The sequence below is a fragment of the Protopterus annectens genome, chromosome 14.part0 (assembly GCF_019279795.1).
Source record: "Protopterus annectens isolate FY-2018-M chromosome 14.part0, PAN1.0, whole genome shotgun sequence".
NCBI lineage: Eukaryota > Metazoa > Chordata > Ceratodontiformes > Protopteridae > Protopterus > Protopterus annectens.
This window is the reverse complement of record NC_056748.1, coordinates 931,155,148-931,174,932: the sequence shown is the minus strand read 5'-3', so window position 1 is coordinate 931,174,932 and position 19,785 is coordinate 931,155,148. Positions and strand designations below refer to the sequence as shown.

At 37.1% G+C, this 19,785-nt stretch overlaps 1 protein-coding gene across 2 annotated transcripts in view; it reads left to right on the top strand.

Moving 5' to 3' along the window:
- LOC122789351 (disintegrin and metalloproteinase domain-containing protein 8-like) overlaps positions 1-19,785 on the top strand; it is a 688,349-nt gene that overhangs the window by 526,352 nt on the left and 142,212 nt on the right. For both annotated transcript variants that reach the window (XM_044056732.1, XM_044056731.1), the window contains exon 15: positions 11,480-11,582. In XM_044056732.1, coding sequence (XP_043912667.1) covers positions 11,480-11,582 — 103 coding nt within the window. The remainder of the gene's footprint in view (positions 1-11,479; positions 11,583-19,785) is intronic.

The window sequence follows — 19,785 nt, the reverse complement described above, 5'->3', positions numbered from 1 at the left end:
TTTTATTATAGGCCTCCAAGAAAACTGGTACCTCCTCTTGGGATCTTAATTTTGTGTTAGAGAAGCTAACAGTTGCTCCATGTGAACTAGCTATTCTGGCTGACTTGAGGTTCTTAACACTGAAAATAGATTTACTGAATGCTGTGACCTCTGCAAGAAGAGTATCTGCAACCTCTTATGGCGAGTCAGACTTATTTGAGAACTAATCCTTCTTTTATGCCTAAAATGGTATAAAAGTTTAATTTACACCAAACTATCCAGCTATGTGTTTTCTTTCCTAAACATAAAAATGAGGGGGAAAGGATACTTCGTACTTTGGATGTCTACATATAGCTCAGGTACTATCATAACAGAGCTAAATCTTTCAGATCAATTATTCATTTCTTGTGAACATAAAAAGTGACAACCTGTGTCAAAACAGACTATTTTTGCCAGTGGCGGCTGGTGACTTCAAATCAAAGGGGGGCTGCAGGAGACAGCTGAATGGGTGGGGCCAATGGGAAGGGGTGTGGCCAACTAGAAAGGGGCAGATCTATGCTCAAAACCACAAAAACTGGGACTTTAATTAAATATGCTGCCCTGGGTGCCAAACCACCATTATGAGATTCCAGTCAAGACAAAATGAAGTGGAGAAGAAAAAAATATTTCAATGCATTGGCTACATGACAGCTTACTTAATATTTAGATGAAAACAAAAATGTTGTTAGGCATGAAAAAATAAGTTACTTTCTAAATACATTACTTGAATGCCAGACAAAATCAAGTATAAAAAAACAAGCAGCACTCAAATCAAACCACTTCTCCTTGCACTGCAGTTCTAATTATAATTTATATTCAGCTTTATAAAAGTACCAAGTAACACACTGAAAGTAGCAATCTCTGTGAAACTCCCATTTGTAAAAATGTTTCTTATCCAAAAAAGACCTGCTGCCTGACAACAACTATCTACTTGTTTCATGGGGAAAACATGATCAAAGTAAAAAATGAACAGCAAACAAGAAATAAGCTCAATATAAATTGCTTAAAGGATTACTGCACATGTTATGGACAACACATGATAGATTGGCATTCTGTTTAGTTTACAGGTAAAGCCTGCAAAGATGACTGCAAGTCTCCAACAAATGTAAGGAGTTTCTGAAGACACTGTAGCCTGTCCTTTATTACAAAAACTGTCATATGCCTTTCAGTACCCAAGGCTTATACATTATCTAGTTATGTAAATATTCTCTGCATGTCAACAACAAAAAAGCTTTCAATGTTGGTAATTCTTTAACAGTATGCATATTAAATCTTACTTGCATCTTACTATCTCAGACAAGCTTACCTGATAGTCATTAAAGTATTGCTACTTAAACACAGGGCAACAGGCACTGCAACAACATGCATTTTCTGAATAATAAGAAACATAAATCAACAGTATAAAAATATGACAGAAAACCAGAAAATTGTGCAAAATCAAGGACAGATGAAAAGCCACTGTAGCACTTGTGTCTACCTTGAGTGGGGGGATACTCTGCGCACTAACACTGCAAAACTGCTCCTTGCCTTGCTTGGACACATCCAGAGTCACTGCATGGGGGAGTGGTATGCAACAAGTATGTCACAATTTGTAATTTCTCTGGCTAATGGTGATGGCCCTGACACATTTGTCATACCTCTCAACCTCATAGCAAGAAATCTGGACAAAGCCATAAATAGAAGTGGGACAAAGGCCGAAAAATGACAATTTATAAATATTGCTATTAGAAACTTATAAAGTTAATAGAATAGCAGGTCTTGCATTAGACTGAATTTTCTGAAGGGTATGAAATCTGAAACTCAAATGTCTGTCATTATTTTCTAACTTCAATCTTTAATGATTTGTCACTAATTTGCCAGAAAACCACAATTTTATGAAAAACAGACCAAAAATGTGAAGAAAAAATATAAAACAGACACACACATACAGCTGGGAACCTGTCAAAGAAGGGACAATTTTTAATATTAGTACTGTTAAGTTGAGCAGCTGACAAAATAAGAGCATCTGCATGCATTTCTGAAATAAAAGTGATCTATAACTCTGATCATTACATTTATTTATTAATTGTAAACCCTCTGCATTTTCATCCAAAATTGCCATTTTGCAGAGGAATTATTAGGGGTGAGCAACATTTTGAGCCAAAGTCGGGGACAGTTGAGAGGTTTGGATATACCTAATTCTATAAAGTGATTATTTATGCGTGCCTCTCAACCACTTAATGCAGGAAATCTGGGCAAGGCCAAATATATTGGGGGAACATACAAACAGTACTAAAAATTGCTCTTGTATAAACTTAGACAGTTGCTAGAATAACAGGTCTTGCTTTAGCATGCATTTTTCTGAGTGCACGAAGTCTGAAACTGAATGCCTGTCATTATTTAGTGACTTCATTCCTAAATGGTTTGTCAGAAAATCATAAATTTTATGAGGAACAAACCAAAAATAAGAAGCAAAAATCTATTCATTCTGTGAAAATCTGGACAGCTGAGAGATATAGTTCAGCAGGGGCAGTCTTTGAGTTTGCGGCTCTTCCCCCTCACAAAATCATGGTCGTTTGGGGCCTCCCCCCTGCAGCCATTCCGATGTCCCATTACTTGTCTATTTTGCCCCATTTACCATACACACTGTAATGTGCATGCTACTTTACTTCTACAATCATTTGGATTTCATTTAAAAGTTTTATTTTACATTTTACAGCACAAACACTAATAGACATCTGCTAAACAAAACAGTGCACTCTCACAATGAAAATAGACAGCATTAAAAGTTCTCTGCCCTTGAAACTCACAGTCATTGAAACAGCACTGAAACCCACATTCAAAGAAAATACATTCTGCCAGTGGCAGATAAAGATTAACTTTGAGATGTTTTCAAATCATAGGCCCCTTGCACATGAAACATACATGTGTTCTTTGATGCACCTTCCTGATTGTATTAAATTATATTCCTTGTATAATATAGTACAGTTGTTAGAGGGTGTTTTAAATTTGTTTTGAACATTTTTCCAGTAAACAATGAAACAAAATGCATGCACCAATAATGACAAAACTGCCCAATTCAGGACATTTCCATCCTAAAAGTCTACTCAAACTTCTACAATCTACCAGTATCAGTAAATATGCACAATCTGTGCAAAAGTAAAAGTCATCTAAATAATTCCACATTAAAGAGATCTGTAACTAATGAAGAGGTTGCTGCTAGCAAACAACTTTATATTTCATTGTTTCATCTAAAAGTAAAGTGTCTGTTGCCCTTGAGGAATAAATTGCCTATGTTACATTAAAAATTGATTAGCTAGTAATATTGCCATAGGGAATGGATGGCAAACTGATAACAGGTTCATAGTTACTAGGTATCTCTGCCAGAGGACAGTCTCAGGACTGCAGCATCCACCCCCTTTAAAAGTACAACACAGTACAGTATCAGCAATGGATCTACATACTGTGGGAGTAGAACCCACAGCCTTCTGCATCAAAAGGCAAATATACTACCTGTTGTGCTATTAGCAATGAAAGCAGACTCAGCATAAGCAGCACTAAACTTCTCTCCCCCTGAAGTTCTCATCTCCTTGTAAAATCCACTCAACACTGAACTGTATCTCTCAACTTTGCAGCACAAGAAATCTGCAAAAAGGCAAAATGTATTTGTGGAGGGACAAAATCCCAAAAAACAGGGACACATTTTAAACATTGCTTGTATAATCTTGGAAAGTTGCTAGAATAAAATGCTGTGTTACCACCATGCATTTCACTGTAAAGTCCTTGAACCCAGGCCCCTGTGCACTACAGTCAGAGCAACATACCACTATGCCAAATCAGTTGTTTCTTGAAACACAGGAAGACTGAAACTTAAATGGCTATCATTTAGTGAATTCAGTTCTTACCATAGCTCTCAACGTCTTAGCACAAAACACCTGGACAAAGCCAATAATGGGGGAATACAACCCCCAAACATATTCAGTGAATTCGGTTCTCACCACAGCTCTCAACCTCTTACCATAAAAAATCTGGCCAATGTCATTAATGGGGGAATATAGCCCCAAAATAGGGACACATTTCAAATATTGATCTTATAAACTTAGAAATTTGCGAGAATAAAAGGTTTAGTGTTACCATGTACTTTCTGAAGAATATGAAGTCTGAAATTCAAATGCCTGTCGTTGTTTAGTGAATTCAAAATCCAGAAAACCACAGATTATACGAGGAACAGAACAGAACAAAAATGTGAGGCAAAAATTTGAATAGTTTTCACAAGTGGTGGTGGGTAGGGAATTCAGGCTCTTGCTACCTGCACCCAATGTACAGGGTTTGAGCCTGAGTTATTCTCTAGCCACCTTGGGTTTGAGCCTTTCCTGAATTTCTCTCTTGCCACCACACACACATATACACCTCTACCTGGGTTTGGAGTTTGTCCCAGTTGAAATTCTTCAAGTCTGTCTTTCCAGTGATTGCTTCAAAGTCCTAGCCTGCAGACATTGCAGTCCAAATGTCCGCTTCCAAGTCCCATCTGTCTTTCCCACGAGAGCAGGCTCCAGCCTGCAGATGTTGCAGTCCGATCCTCTTCCAGTCTTTGCGGTTGAAACCACATAGACTTCTGGGCATTTCTGTAAGCTGGACTGGTTAAATGGCAGTCTGGATTCCTGCATGCATAGATGCAGAGTTTCGGGAATGCCTAACACAAATGAGTGGAGTTCTGGGACTCACTATTCATTTTTTGCTTTTCCTTTTCTTTTGTTTTTCTTTTTTTTTTCTTTTTACAGCTGGGGTGCTGCATTCCTGCTGTCCAATAGCATGAGCCACCCCTGCTATTTGCAAATGATTTTCTAAGGCTATTACCTTTTGCTATACTCACTATAACAAAGCTATTCCAGGCAGGATCAAGGCTCACACTACCATGGTCTTGGCTTTCTCTTTGGCTTTTTGAAAAGGGTTGGCTTCAAGAGGTATTTTAGAAGTTGCTACTTTGTCCTTTGAACATACCATTACAAAGCACAATAAGCTTGATTCCTTCTGTAGGTCCAGATCAAGCTTTGCAAGGACCCTTCTCAAGGGGCTCCTGGACTTTTCTCCTTCCACCTCCCAAATGTAGTTAGCTAGGGCAATCTACTCATATAGCTAAGGCTACTGCAGCAGGGATCAGCATGATCAATACGATGAACATAGTACAGTTGTATAAGTAAAGCCTCTGCAAGGCTCAAACCCAGGATCCTGCACATCATAGACAAAGTGATTTACCACTAAGCCATGCCAGATGTATGCTTCCCATAACAGTAAATGGGTAAGGATAGTTCCCTTGAGAATACTTTCCTAAGGAGTCAGAATTCTCCTGTTGATGTGACAGGTTCTGTATTACCAAGTGACAATAGTAACTGAATATCAGTGTGATAGAGTCTAAAATGATATAGGTTTGGATAATATCAGTACACATAATACTTTTAAGTAATGTAATCATGGCAAATAAGTGCTTGTCCAAATTGCATAGGAATGTTATTGACCAAGATATGACTAGTGAAAACTGTTGCTTGGGACAGAAGAAATGTTTCTTTGTAGATAGATGGGATAACCTGGGAGGAGTGAATGAGTACACTCAAAAAGAGATTTATGCTTTGCATGCTAGAGAGAGAGACACAAAAGAAGAAATGTAGAAGAACTTTAGGGGATGGTAAAGGTGTTATGCCTGACCCTATACAGAATGGTAATAATTTACTTTGTATTGAAGGAAGCATTAATGGGCTTGTTAATACATGTGAATTAATGTGGCTGCTTCACATTATATGAACACCGTATGTCTCAGTAAGTATAATGTCACTAGAAAGGAGGACGACAATTTCTGATCGTAGATGACTCATTGCTGAAGGTTATCAGGAACATGAGTATCTGGAACTGATAGAGGTCAAGTCACTTTTTGTGCCCTAAAGGGATACGGAATACATGATATAAAATTTTAAATAATGGCAGGCTCAAGTACTCAGACAACATTATCATGTCTGGAAATGATTTAGGATTAGTAAACAATGAAGGCATTCTAGCAGATGTATTGGAAGTCACTCATTTGTGTTGAAACAAGGGTGTAAAAGTGTGCTTCATTGGCATATTTCATTACCAAACTTCAACTCTTCTGATATGCAGTCGGCTAGTAATTTAAATAGTTCAACTAGAATGTTCAGACTGCAGACTAACTGTCATGCATACTGCGGTATGGGAACAGATGGAGGGAACAAGGGCCTAGTTTGTTAAAGATAATATGCATTTGTCTTATGTAAGAAATACATTTATTGGTTCAAGACTAACAAAGAAAGCAAGAAGTTTTAGATATGACCTGATTCGTTTGTAAAAAGAGCAAATAGGAAATAGAAATTCAGGTACTTTTCTGTTATCGGGGCAACATTCGAAATGTGCAAATGTACACGACACAGAAAGGTCAAACAGCATTTCTTTTAGAAAAATAATGTTCCTCATTTGCTGTCTGACTGCTATTAATGCAGTTTATCCATTGATAATGGAAACTGACTGCCAGTAGTTCTGCCCCAGCAATGAAAGAGATAATTTTTCTCGGCGTACGTGTATCATCATGTGAATGCAGGACTGGCGTTTATGCAGGACTGTTTTGGTAATTCATTGAAATGCACCTTAAAAAAGTGAAATATGTCTTTTACATGCTGTTGTAACCACCTCAGAAAAGTACATTTTTGGCACCCACAATCTACATAGGGGAAATTACCTATGCAAATAGAACAGTCATCTGTGGATTCCCCCAACCTGAAATAAACATTGGAAACAATGTTCGTTGATAGTCTGAAGATGAAATACAGACAAGAAAAACTTGTGGGGCTGTAAAAACATGTATAACATATATATTGACAAGTGCACCCAACCTTACCACTGAGCAACTGCAAAAAGGAGCTCCGTGGAAATTGTCACCTCTTAGACAAGAACTGCTTAAAGAACCATTAATGTAATAATTGCCAACTATTCAAAATTAAGACTTACGAGGTAATAAAGTGTATGACAAACTTTTATTACAGTGACATATGTAAAAAAATCATACGAAGTGAACCATCTGTTAAATCTTGTTGGTTCTGTGTTCTGTGTACATTCGCAGCTCAGCGACCGCATTTTCATTGTTGCACCGATAACAGTATATGATTTTTTTTACATATGTCACTGTAATAAAAGTGCCAAAAGAAAAATGAACCATGACATCTGTTACATAACTAGCCCCTCAAGGGGCTTATTTTATGGATGCGTAATAACTAAGTGCAATACTAAGGTAGCTGACCTACACACTGAAGGACTGTAAAGTGCAATATACAAACTGTGCAATAATTCAGTCTAATCATAGATATGCTGCTATTGTTTGTTTCAATTTTACTTTGACAATATTACCTTCATATTGTTCCTTGTCTCCTGCTCTGGGATGGGTGTGGGTCACTGTTGTCCCACTTTACTTACAAATTGCTACTTATTAAAATTCTACTGTGATATTTTATTAATTTTTCTCTGTCTATATGTGCAACTGTTTCCTGCATTAAAAACGAAGCATTGTAATTTCGTTCAGCTACACTGCTGTGTAGTTCTGAATGACAATAAAGTTTCTTTGACTTTGACTTAATGATAGTGCAAGCAGGCCAATATTAAAATAGGGCAGTGTCCTGATTTCGGACAAGCAAAAGGTAGCTAGTATTTTAGCTGCCATATTTTCTAAAAATTTTATACTAATTGGACAATATAAGGTATATTCTGGCAATTTGTCTCATCAAAGCACCCCCTGAATTCAAGACAGAGATAAGAATTCTACTGCTGCTGAACCTGACAACTTAAATGAGTATTTTTGAATACAATTAAGGACTGTATTATATGCTGTATTATTTATTCACCAAGAATATAAACATAAGTCATGTGCTTTCAACTTGTCCCAGTGCATAAAGTGGGAAATGTGAGTAATTAAGAAAATTATAAATCAAGCTTGACTTATATTTTAGGAAAATGTTTTGGGAGGACCTAATTAACATGTATTGAGGTAGAAAAGTTGCAGGTTAATGATTTTTTTCACAACTTGTTTTTATTTATGGAAGAACATGTATCACAGGCTTGATTGATTTTTTAATCAAATGCTATCAAGGCACTGGACAGTTGTTTACTAGAGGATATAGTGCTTTTTGATAGGAGTAAAGTTTTTGATATAGTGCCATTTGACCTATTTACTAAAACATTTCAAACTTGGTGCTTAACGCCATATATCATCTTACAGTTTGCTGAGTGGTTAACATCAAGACAGTCAAGTTTGAAAATTAGGGTTGTTAAGTCCTGGTGCTTTGATGCTCATACAGGAGTACCCCAGAACTCTATGTTGAACATTTTGCTATTTAATATGCTTATGCCCACCGTGTTCAGTGGTGAGGAGGTCTGGGTATCCGAATTTACAGATGATGGAAAGTTGGCAGAGATTGCTCTATCCCTAACAGAAAAAAATCAAAGATTTTAACATCATCTACATCTCTGGACAAATGAACATCAAGTTGGGTACAGCTGTAAAAAATGTAAAATCATGCATCTTGGTTAATCAGATAATAAGTACCCCTACGCTTTGAATCATGAAATTATTTGGTGCTCTTCTAGGTATTGTGATTAATGACAACCTTGATGCCTCTGTTCATGTTAATACAGAAGTTAAGAAACATTATTGTTGAATCAAAAACATATTTAGGTCCATTACCACAAGCTGCAGGGATGTCCTTATCCTATTGTTAGTTCCATCTTAAAATTGAGGACTAGTTTTTGCAGCGATGGTCCAAAGACACAAATATGTTGGAAAGAGAATACATAAATATTACACTAAGCATTTGGTCTTCTGTAGAAGAGAGTCCTGTAGTGATAAGTTGTAGGTCTCCACTACGTTAACTATAGACGAATAAGGCAGATAAATTATATGGGACAATAAATGTTTACAATTCCCTTTACTGAAGTGGGTTTTACCTTAGCTGGTCATAGCTTAAACACAAGAAATAATCTAGCTGTTTTTGGCAAATGTAAAGGAGTACATAAGAGAGACTTTTTTACTGTTAGAGTTGTTAAAGTATGGAAGCACTGGCGTGTGGATATAAGGAGAGTTATCAGAGTTTAACTCAATTTAAAAGTCATCTTGGCTCATAAGTACTTTTTTTAGGTTCTGAGTCCCACAAATAACATTGTAACACTGTAACACATTCATGCTGTAACTGTCAGCAGTGTGGATACATCCTGATTTCGCATAATTTTGTATGTCTAACACTTAGGATGGTGCAGTGGTGCAGCGGTAGTGTGGTTGCCTCACAGCAAAAGGTTCTCCAGTTCGTTTCTTGGCTGGGGTGCCTTCTGTGTGGAGTCTGCATGTCGTCCCTGTGTTTGTGTGGGTTTCTTCAGGGTGCTCCGGTTTCCTCCCATGTTACAAAGACATGCGTCTGGAGTATTTCTCCCCGGGCCTCTGCTGAAAACTGGCTTTGTTCCAAGTTGCACTTTCCCAGTTAACAAATGTAAAATAAAAGAAATAAATTAGGAAGAAATATAGCATTACTGTTTTTACAACTGGTGTGAGGAAGGACCAGGTATATCTAGCAGCATGCAGAAAATGTAATGTATTTTATGTGGTAAAGACTAATTGCATATAAAAAGACAGACTGTCTGAATATTATTCAGATATCCAAGAAAGTATTCTTAGTAATACTTTAGCAAAGCATGAGCAGTATCAGTCTGAAGAACATACCTTTTTGCTTAGGGTAGTTCAAAAGGGGTGTAAATTACTTTGTCGAATCAGAAATCAGCAAACCTCTATTCGTTGAACACCTATTCATCAAATCTACTAATAATCAAACTGAGTTTTCAGGGAAATTTTTCTTAGAGCAAACCAATATTAATTCTCCCTAGTGACCGTGAACAAAACCATAACACATGACACCTATATACCAACTCTGAGACTGCACTACAGTGGGGAAAAGGGCAAATTCCAGATGGTGGCCAACCATTCGTTAGTCCTAGGAAAATTTTTACTGAAAACTCAGTTCAGTTATTAGTGATTTGTGATTTGATGAATTGATACAGACCCATTCAAAAGATGTATCTGAATAAGGGAGTAAATTATGTTTTTGATACAGCAATGGTAATACTGTAGGATCATGCTGGTATGAGCTGATAGTGATCTTTATTTAAACTATGCAATAAGCACTAAAATTGTATGGAAAATTAAGCAACAAAAGGTTAAAAGGGGCATAAAAAATGTCTGGACATTTTTATGATCTGAAGGATTGAATGGTCACTTAAGGTCATGGTTCACTATTTAGAGCTTGATGTTTTAAACTAAGGTTTTCATACATCCGAGGAAGCATTATTGCAAAAACATACGTGTGCTTTAAATATAGTAAGTTTTGGACTTTATACTTTGTGGTGCAGAACTGGCTTTTCCTGTTTCATACACAGTTCTTGTTTTGCTGAATCCCACTTTGGTTGATTGAGCACTCCATTTGTTTTGTTCTTTAATAGCCGCAACATTTAATTTCTAATAGAAGTAGTATATCACAGAAAACGACATGCAGTTTGAAACATGATGTAAAGTGGTCGAACATGAACTGCTTAATTTACTGCCCATGGCTTCAGAGATATAAACTGGATTAATTATATTGAAACCCTTATGCAGTTGTTGTTGTGTCTTTCGCAGTTAGGGGTCACCACAGTGGAACTCCGGTCCGCTAATGATTGGCAGTAGATTTTTACGTGCCAGGTTGCCAGCCCTGACACACAACCTTCAATGAAGTTACGCCCATTCATGCATGTCTCCACACAGAAGACGCTCTAGCTGAGAATCGAACAGGACAACGTCTATCTGTGAGGCGACAATGCTACTGCAGCACCACCACTCTTATGCAGTAATAAGTTTAAATTAAATTAATACTGAGCTAGAAGTGGAATATAAGGAAGAAGTATTAAAATACAATTAATTTAGCAATGTTCATCTTTCAATGGATTTTTCTCCATCAGTTACAAAATTTGGCTTCATCTTTGCCTTATTGTAGACCTTTCATTCTAGAAATAAATCTGCTTTCCTGCTATTAATACAGTAGATTTTCCCATCACTGTTTGCTTACTATATGTGCTAAAAGTTTGGACATGGGATGGCAAAGTTCTACCTCTTGTTAATAAGATTTTGTGTGCGAAATATAAGGACATCAGAAATAAAACTGCCTGCAAAATGCTACAGTTTTGAAGGGCTGATCATTTTCCCTGATACTGTGCATTTCCAAAACTGCAAAATCAGCTGTATTTTGCATGGCTGACATTGCATTATTTACTGTAGTATTTGCTTATTTAGTATTTTCTAAAGCACAGCGTTTAGAAATTTGAAAGAACCTGATCAAATGATTGACTTGCACTGAACTGTTTTCTCTAGTTGGCTTCAGAGATACAAACCATTGTGTTTTCTGTTACACAGATGCAAAGGTTGCACCGCATGACTGCTTCAGACTGAACAAAAATGGAGGAGAATATCACTACTGCAGAAAGTATCAGCAACAGTATGTGCCTTGTGAGTCAGAGTAAGTGACTACCTTTTTTTTTCTCCAATCCTCATCTGACCACTGAGCTTACTCTCTCTCCTTAATACTATGCTTCATTCTTTCCTTTGGGATGAGGAATGAACGCACCTAGAGCAGCAACATCATTCTGAGGAAGACCGGGGTATTTCTCTGAAGCTTGGACTCCCTGTGCATTTAGTCTCTAAGAGGATGTCATGCAGTGGACCTATGTTATGCGCAGTAGACCTTTGTTATGCACAGTAGACCTTTCTTATGCACAGTAGACCTTTGTTATGCACACCATACCTCCAAGTGAAGTGATCAGTTGGCTCTGACTGCCTTGCAGATAAGCACTTCTGTGCGATTACCCAGTTTCTGTTGGAGATTCTAGTGTGAGGATTGTGCTCACAAGTACATTACTTTGTCCCTGAAGAGATGTAAGCAGATGTAACCCTTAGAATTCTTCTCTTTCCTGCCATTCCTAGAAAGCACATAAGCCACTAGCTGAGGCAGTCAAGAAGTTCAAGAAAAGTAAATATAAAATAACATTCCTTATAGTGTTGAAAGTCTTTTTACCAGTGGGCATGTATGTGCTTATGAACGCAAACTTTGAGATGTCCAAACCAAAATAACCATCTTAGCCTGTGACAATGGCATAGGGAAATAAAGCCTTGACTGCAGGCTAGGATACATACATTTACGTAACATTTCAGATGCTTGATGGTACAGATAGGGGGGGAATGGACATGTCCATCTGGGGAGATCTTGCCCACATAATGCTGCTGCTATGATGACAGTGCCTTTACTAGAGTGTGCAGGGCCATCAAGATATAGGGAGTAGGCATAGCTGTCCAAGTTGGTGATAGTAGCACCTCTTTATGTATGTGGGAGAGCACACATGTGTGGACTAGACTGCACAGATGATACTTGCAGTTATTCAAGCGTCACTTGACCACCAGGGCTGTTGTTAGGCTATAAAAATTTAAAAACTGTCAATGCTAGGATATCAGAAAGACCACAAAATACCCTCACTGTTGTCCAGATAATGACTTCCTCAGACAATGTATTTCTGAGAGAGAGAGGAGAGGCTTGACAGTTTGTAAGCAAAGAGGCAAAAATGACTTCCCCCTCTCCCCCTCAAAAAAGAATTACCTCAAGAGACTGAAACTGTCATAGAAGAAAGGCAACTGCTTGGTTATTCTGAGGTGGAAGACCATTCAAGGTCAGTGATAAACAAGGATGAGTCCAAAGAACAAATTGGTTATGATCAAAAAAGAGATGTGAGTATTTGTTCCCTGAAATGGCTTGCAAGACATATCTATTTGCTCAGCTAAACAGCTCCCTGTTGAAATGTCGGTACTTGAAATGCCGAGTGCTGATGTGAAAAAAAAAGACTGAACCCCCAGGAGAAGAGCAAATGTCGAAGATTGCTCTTCTCCTTTAAACTTCATATTTGCAGGGTGGGGCAAGCCCCCCCACAGCCCCCAGAGTTATATATACCAGCTCCGGATCTCTGTACCTCAGAAAAAAGGAACATCCCAGAAAATGGCTACCTCGAACTTAGTATATGTATGTCTGTTTTTCCTCCATTCAATTTCTTTGTTCTAGGACTTGATGTAGCAGGTCCCAACCTTTAAACTGATTATTCAACTAAACTGATCACTTTTTTCTGCTGTACCTGAGATTATGTGATTATGTGAGCCAGAGACATAAGAAATTAAGTATTGTAAGGAAGTACGAGATATGAAAAATGAAACTGTTCATCCATGTAAGAAAGGATTATATATGTTTATTCTTTTGCCAAAGTGTTATTTCAGGGCTTAGTTTGTGATGTAGGATATGCCACCTCTTTTTGACATGGCATGCCTCTAGCGTCATGAATATTTTAAGACTCAGAAATGTATGAGTTTAATATGGAAGGATTCTATGAAATGTGTTGCTGTTAATTACAGTAATGCTGCAAATATTATAAATATGTTTTATTTGTTCTCTGTATTCATGCTGCAATGGTATCAGATAGAAAGAATGAATCTTTTTATTGCTACAGGATAGATTGTAAGTTATTTGTTGATTAAAATGCTATACTGAGGCTAGTATATGATGTTTTTGATATGGAGAGCTTTTACTGTCATAAATATTTTAAGTAAGTGACTTTCAATCTGTAGGATTTCTTATCTTCAAAAATATATGAAGTTAGAATGACAAGTCAGTATGAAATGTGTTTTTCTAATTAGTACAGTAATGAAGTTTGTAAATATGTTATCTACGGTTAGTGCAATATGCTGTTTGCAACCCTAAATGGGGATCTGAGATTTTTCTAACAAATGTCTGTTGCCTGTCATCAAAATGAATGAATAATAACTTTTACTAAAGAATTTGCATACTGATTAGTAGAGACCTGTTACAAGTGATGATTAATAATAAATGGGAATGCCCCTGCTGAATACTAATAGGTAGGATATTTTTACATTATATGGAGTGTGTTTGTAAGATACTATTTTTGTAACTTGTATAGTTATGACTGTGGTGTTTGTCAGTGTTGCTGCTCCCATCCAAGGTGTAATTAACATTTTATTTATTCATTCTTTGTTGACTGGGTTAGTCCCACTAGGCTAGTAGCCTCTTTACATGGAAGCCTGAGATGGCGTTTATACTACTGGATAAATTTAGCCAGGGCATCAGGGAACTTCCCTTATTCTTTTCAATAGGTGCAGTGGGATCGTTTACATCCATCTTACCTACCACCAACTCAGGCAGATAGAGCCTCAGTTTAACATCTCATCTGAAGGAACTTCTTTCATTGATGCTGATTGGTTGTGATTTACAATAATAGTGAGAGAGTTTGGGAATATTTTTAAGTTATAATAGGTATGAAACTATTTTTTTATCATAGGTTCATAGGTAGGTACTAGGCTATCAGCCCAAGGGCCTATGTAAGCCTAGCCAGCAAGGTTCCATAGCTTACGCCACCCAAGAAAGTTATTTTCCTGTGCCACTGTCCAGCAGAGACACCGAAGTGATCCCCGGGGTGTATTTCCTATTTCCCAACCACTCATCAAGATTTTACTTGAAGAGTGCTAATGAAGAACTTTGCTTGATAAAGATGGGTAGCTTGTTCCAGAGTATAGGAAGTCTCTGGGACAGGAATCTCTCCCTCCAATGTGTCCTGTTTATTGTGGTGACATGATTTAGGTTCCTAGAGTGTGTAGCTCAGAGGGATTGGGATTTCTTTAGGTGTAGCATGTCCAACAGCTCTGGGTTTGTCATAGCTTTATATGTTAGGCAGAGATCACCTCGAAGTAGGCGATATGCTATGGAGTAAAGCTGGAGTTTTTGAGGCGGTCACATAGATTTAATTTGTAAGTTAATATTTCTGTAAGTTATACAGTTGTATCTAAAATGTCTGGTAAAATTACTGACCATCCTAACATTTAATTATTGTTCCAAATATGTTTATCTCATTCTCCAAGGCTATCTATCAAAACTTTAAAAGTGCCTATTTAGTTGTTATTAGGTAAGAAAGTGTTAACTGCCCATAATTAGTTCAAACAGCATGCTAAGAGCTGGACATATTGTGCAAACTAATGATTTTGATTTAAAAGCAAAGCAACCTTTTCATGGTAGAGAGGTTGGTATGAAGTCCTGTGTTCTCTAAGATATTTTGCTGCAAGATTTTATAGAGAGTAGATTATTTGCCACATTAGAATTGTGAGTGAGAGGGCAGGCTTCATATGTGAGATGTTCCAGTTTAAGAAAGTACCTAATATCACAGGGAGGTGGATTATCTTAGAAGTGGATGTCAAATGTATTTGGCCTAATGGAAGAAATTTTTCTTTTTATTGTACTTTTTGGTGTTGTTTCTTCTGCATTGCCAGAGATGGTTTGATGTGAGGGGAAACTATAAGGATAAATTTGTAAATGTGAAGAGATGATGGAATAGAAAATACATGGAAATTAATATCTGATTGCTAGTTGTGCTATATTGCTTTGTCTTTCAATAAATTTATGGGAGGTGGCATGATATTTTAAAATTAATGGAATTAGTCTTCCAGTTAAAGCAAGTATTTCAATTTGTGTTTTGACTTTTGTTGTTATGCTAACAGGCAGACCTACCAAAAGCATTTTTATCTCAGAAGAAAACAAAAGCAGGAGATGGAATTGTTAGTCCTATACGTTAATTACAATGGCTGTGAAGAGTGCATATCATGTGTGATGTATGGCTGAGCATAACACATCTAAAGGTGCCTCCAGGATGAAGGATGTTGATATAGACTAAACTTGGAGGGGGTTTGCTTTGAGACATAGTTTATATTGATTTTTTAATGAGTATAGTACATGAGGCTATTTTTATGATTATTATCAACAGTGGAATGAAGCAAAAGGAGAAAGTGAATTAAATCGGTGAGGTGTGATAGTGAATGAAAAATGTAAATAGGTCGTTTGTAGTGGAGTGGTGTTCATATCAGGCTTTCCAAACCCATACAAGGAGTTTGTCCTTGTCAGACTAACAAAGTAGAGAAATGTGACCCTTTAAGGTTCTATGATCAACCATACTTTTAGCTTCAATTTAAATACTAAGGTATTCTTGACCCCTATTAGTACAGTAAGAAAGTAACAAAAAAATAATAAACATTTGCAAAGATTCTTCTGTAGGTTTAAATCAGATGGTTTATTTCTTTATTATAACTTTCATCATAGATAAACTTCATCAGATAATAAAACTCTGTTTGTGGTGGTTTAAATCCTATTGAAAGGAGGTGGGGTGGGCCAGGCTTCCCAATATGATTGGGAAGGCAAATCTGATTGTTTAGAAAAATGTGCCTCAGACTGGAGGAGAAGAAACTCCTTTATTAGAATATGGAGACCGATTGGTGTGTTTGCTATACTTTGATCCCCTTTTCAGGAAACATTTTATTTACAAGCTGAAAAGCTCATTGAATAATACCAGAGTTTAAAAAATGTTGTTCATAATTGTGCCAACTTATTCATTAGGCATAAAGGGATTATTTTTATTTTTTTAATTTTTGATCCACTGTTGTTGTTGCTGAGGAAGTCCAGAAAGAAAATGTCCACATTTGTTGTAACTCCACTATCCTTAGATTGAATATGATCCAGGGAAGAAATAAAAGTTGTTTGGAAGTCTTTGCAACACTTTCGCATTTGAGATGGAAGCCTCTTCAGATTGCTGGAGAAGAAAACAAACCATTTAAAAGTCATGAAAATTCAAATGTAATAAACACAATAGTAGAGTCCAAAGTACTGACATGAATTTTAATACTTTATTATTTGCCCCTAATCAAGGTGTTTGTGCCTCAATATTTGCAGAAAGTACAAATTAGGATTAAGTAGAGTATATATAAATGTTTAGTCAAACAGGTTACAGTTAGGAGGTAGGGGAAAAAACATGTAATACTATACAAGTATTATCACAATTGTTAAAGCCATCAGAAAGTCAAAGTACTTAATAAGCAGGACAGAGTGTGTGTGTGTGTGTGTGTGTGTGTGTGTGTGTGTGTGTGTGTGTGTGTGTGTGTGTGTGTGTGTGCGCGTGCTTGCATGCGTGCGTGTGTGTGTGTGTGTGTGTGTGTGTGTGTGTGTGTGTGTGTGTGTGTGTGTGTGTGTGTGTAGTCTGGTGATGTGGCCCAAAATGAGACATTTGTGTTGGCTCTGTTTGGTCAAGTAGGCTTTCAGCCAGGTCTGAAGTTAGTGTAGTTGGTTAGGTCTTATAAGTTGTCTGGCTGCTAAAGGACAGAAACAATAGCATGTGCATTGCAGTTTGGTTCTAAGGGTGTGTAGGACAGGTTGTGCATGTGAGCATGTTATGCAGATGTATGTGGGTGTGGCATTGGGAAGTGTGACAACAAGGGGCCTGAAGGTGTCCAGTTACAAAAGTCTGAATTGGAGTATGTCACAAGGCTTTACTGACATTCTCTACAGTTATACATTAGACAAAAATAAAAGAAAACATAGACCCCCCTAAAAGAATAGTGTCAAACTAGAGTTTCCCATTTATACTAGAAGGACAAGCATAATTGACCAGCATTTTATGTCCATTATAAGTGCTGTGATCTGCTCACAGTACAGTCTATATCCTCAGTTACACCTGCAGTAAGACACCATTCCTTAAAGAACTCATCCATGATCCTGTACTTCCATTGCAATGTGACAAGGTTGGATGTTCCCTATGACATTCTGCCTTGGGTTGTAGGTGCTCAAAGCTGCTCACAGTACAGTTTGCACCCTTGGTTATGTCTGCAGCAAGGTGCTCATTCCTTAAAATAAATCAGGTGCCCCCAATGACATTCCATTGTGACTCTGTATCTAGCAGGTTCTAGGTAGTTTTTTTGAAGGCTTTCTAGCTAACCTCTTTTACATATGTGTGATTTTGGTCTGTGGTATCCTTTCCTGTAGTCCCACTTTTCTATTATTTCTTTCTCCCTTTCTGCGTCCCACTGAGTTGTCCATAGTTTTTGGTTCACATTTGTCTGCCAGCCTTGATTAGCAATTTCTACTGATCCATCCCTCATCTTTTTTTGAAGCTGCCTCCACTACTATTTATGGACTCAATCTGTAGATGTCTCACACACAGGAAATCAGAGACTCAAATGATGTCCCTCAGATCTCAATCTAGATTATAATTGGAGGCTGTTAATTTAATTGATTTATTTTTACTGGATAATTGTTTTATTGATGGGCATATTTAAATATTTTTATATGTATGCTTTTTAGTACTCATTGATGAATGTGTATTCTGGTCTAAATCACCAAACACAGTGAAATGTCATGTTTTTCTCGTATTCAGACAGTCCAGTATTTTTGTGGAAACATGGGACAATGCTGTGTCTGTGCTATGCATGCAGTGATGGATTAAGTGTACCCTGTGCAGTTTTCAGACCACTCCCCCATTTTTGATCATATATAAATGTGTATGTTCTTTTGAATACAAATTACTGATTGTTTTAAATGTATACTTATCTGCTGGAAAACACAAAATGTATACTTCCGTACAAATTAAAGCAAAATTTGTGTGTATTTAGTTTAAATTTGCGTGGTTTTAAAACAGTTTTCCAACAAGAGTAAGATATAACAGCCATAAAAGACCACTCGGACTATTGTCATTATAATGCATCAATGTACATCAATTGTACTTACTTGAATATGTACACCTCAAATGTCTCATTGTGATAAAAAGGCCACAGTAAAGTATTCTGATTTGCATTTCACAAATGCATGAAGCCAGGCTAGTGATTGCTTAGCTTGATCTTGACAGCAGGGTCAGTTATTCCCATCCACAGACAGACCCCTGTAACCATCAAACATTTTAGATATTTAATTGTAGTAAAAATAAATAAACAAATTAATAATAATAATAATAATAATAATAATAATAATAATAATAATATTAATGCACACAGTTATATATGTCAAGTTTGCTTCACACAAGTGATAGTAAACTGTTCCAACTTATTTCACATAAAAGCAAACTAGTCGTTCAAAGCCACGAGATGACAGTAGGTTACTTTTATCTTCATTCAGCCCCCACCCAGAAGTTAAACCCATTTTACAGTATTCACCTCATGTGATTGCGATTAAAAAATATCTGTCTACCTCTTATCATAAGAATCAGGGACAAAGAAATAATGAGGGACAAAGGCCAAAAATGAAGAACAGATATTAAATATTGCTTTTAAATACTTAGAATGTAGTTAGAATAACACTTTTGCATTAGTGTATATTTTCTGAAGGACATGACATAAAAACCTCAAATGTCTACCATTATTTAGTGACAACATTCCTCAGTGATTTGCCAGAAGCCTACAAATTTTATGAGGAAGAGTCTAAAATGTGAGGCACATACTATACCTCAACTTTGTTTCATTGAGGCAGTAGCCCACATAAACCGTGCCTTTCCAACTTGCTTTACATAAAAATACATTAGTCCTGTAAAAAACTCAAGTACCAGCCTGTAGTGGTACATTGCAGCATTAAGCAGGTAGTTTTATTTTTATTTGTTTATCTTTAGCACAGTATTTTCAGACACAGATGGTTACTCATCACAGACCCCCATACAGTCATGTGGTGCATAAACAGGGGAGAGCCTGATCTTACACCCTATGCAGACTAGCTATGATAACCTGGGAACTAGCATAATCAAGCCCTGCTGCTTGTATTCAGAATGCATTTGTGGCAGGTAAACTGAGCATGGGGTGGCAGGCACAGTGGC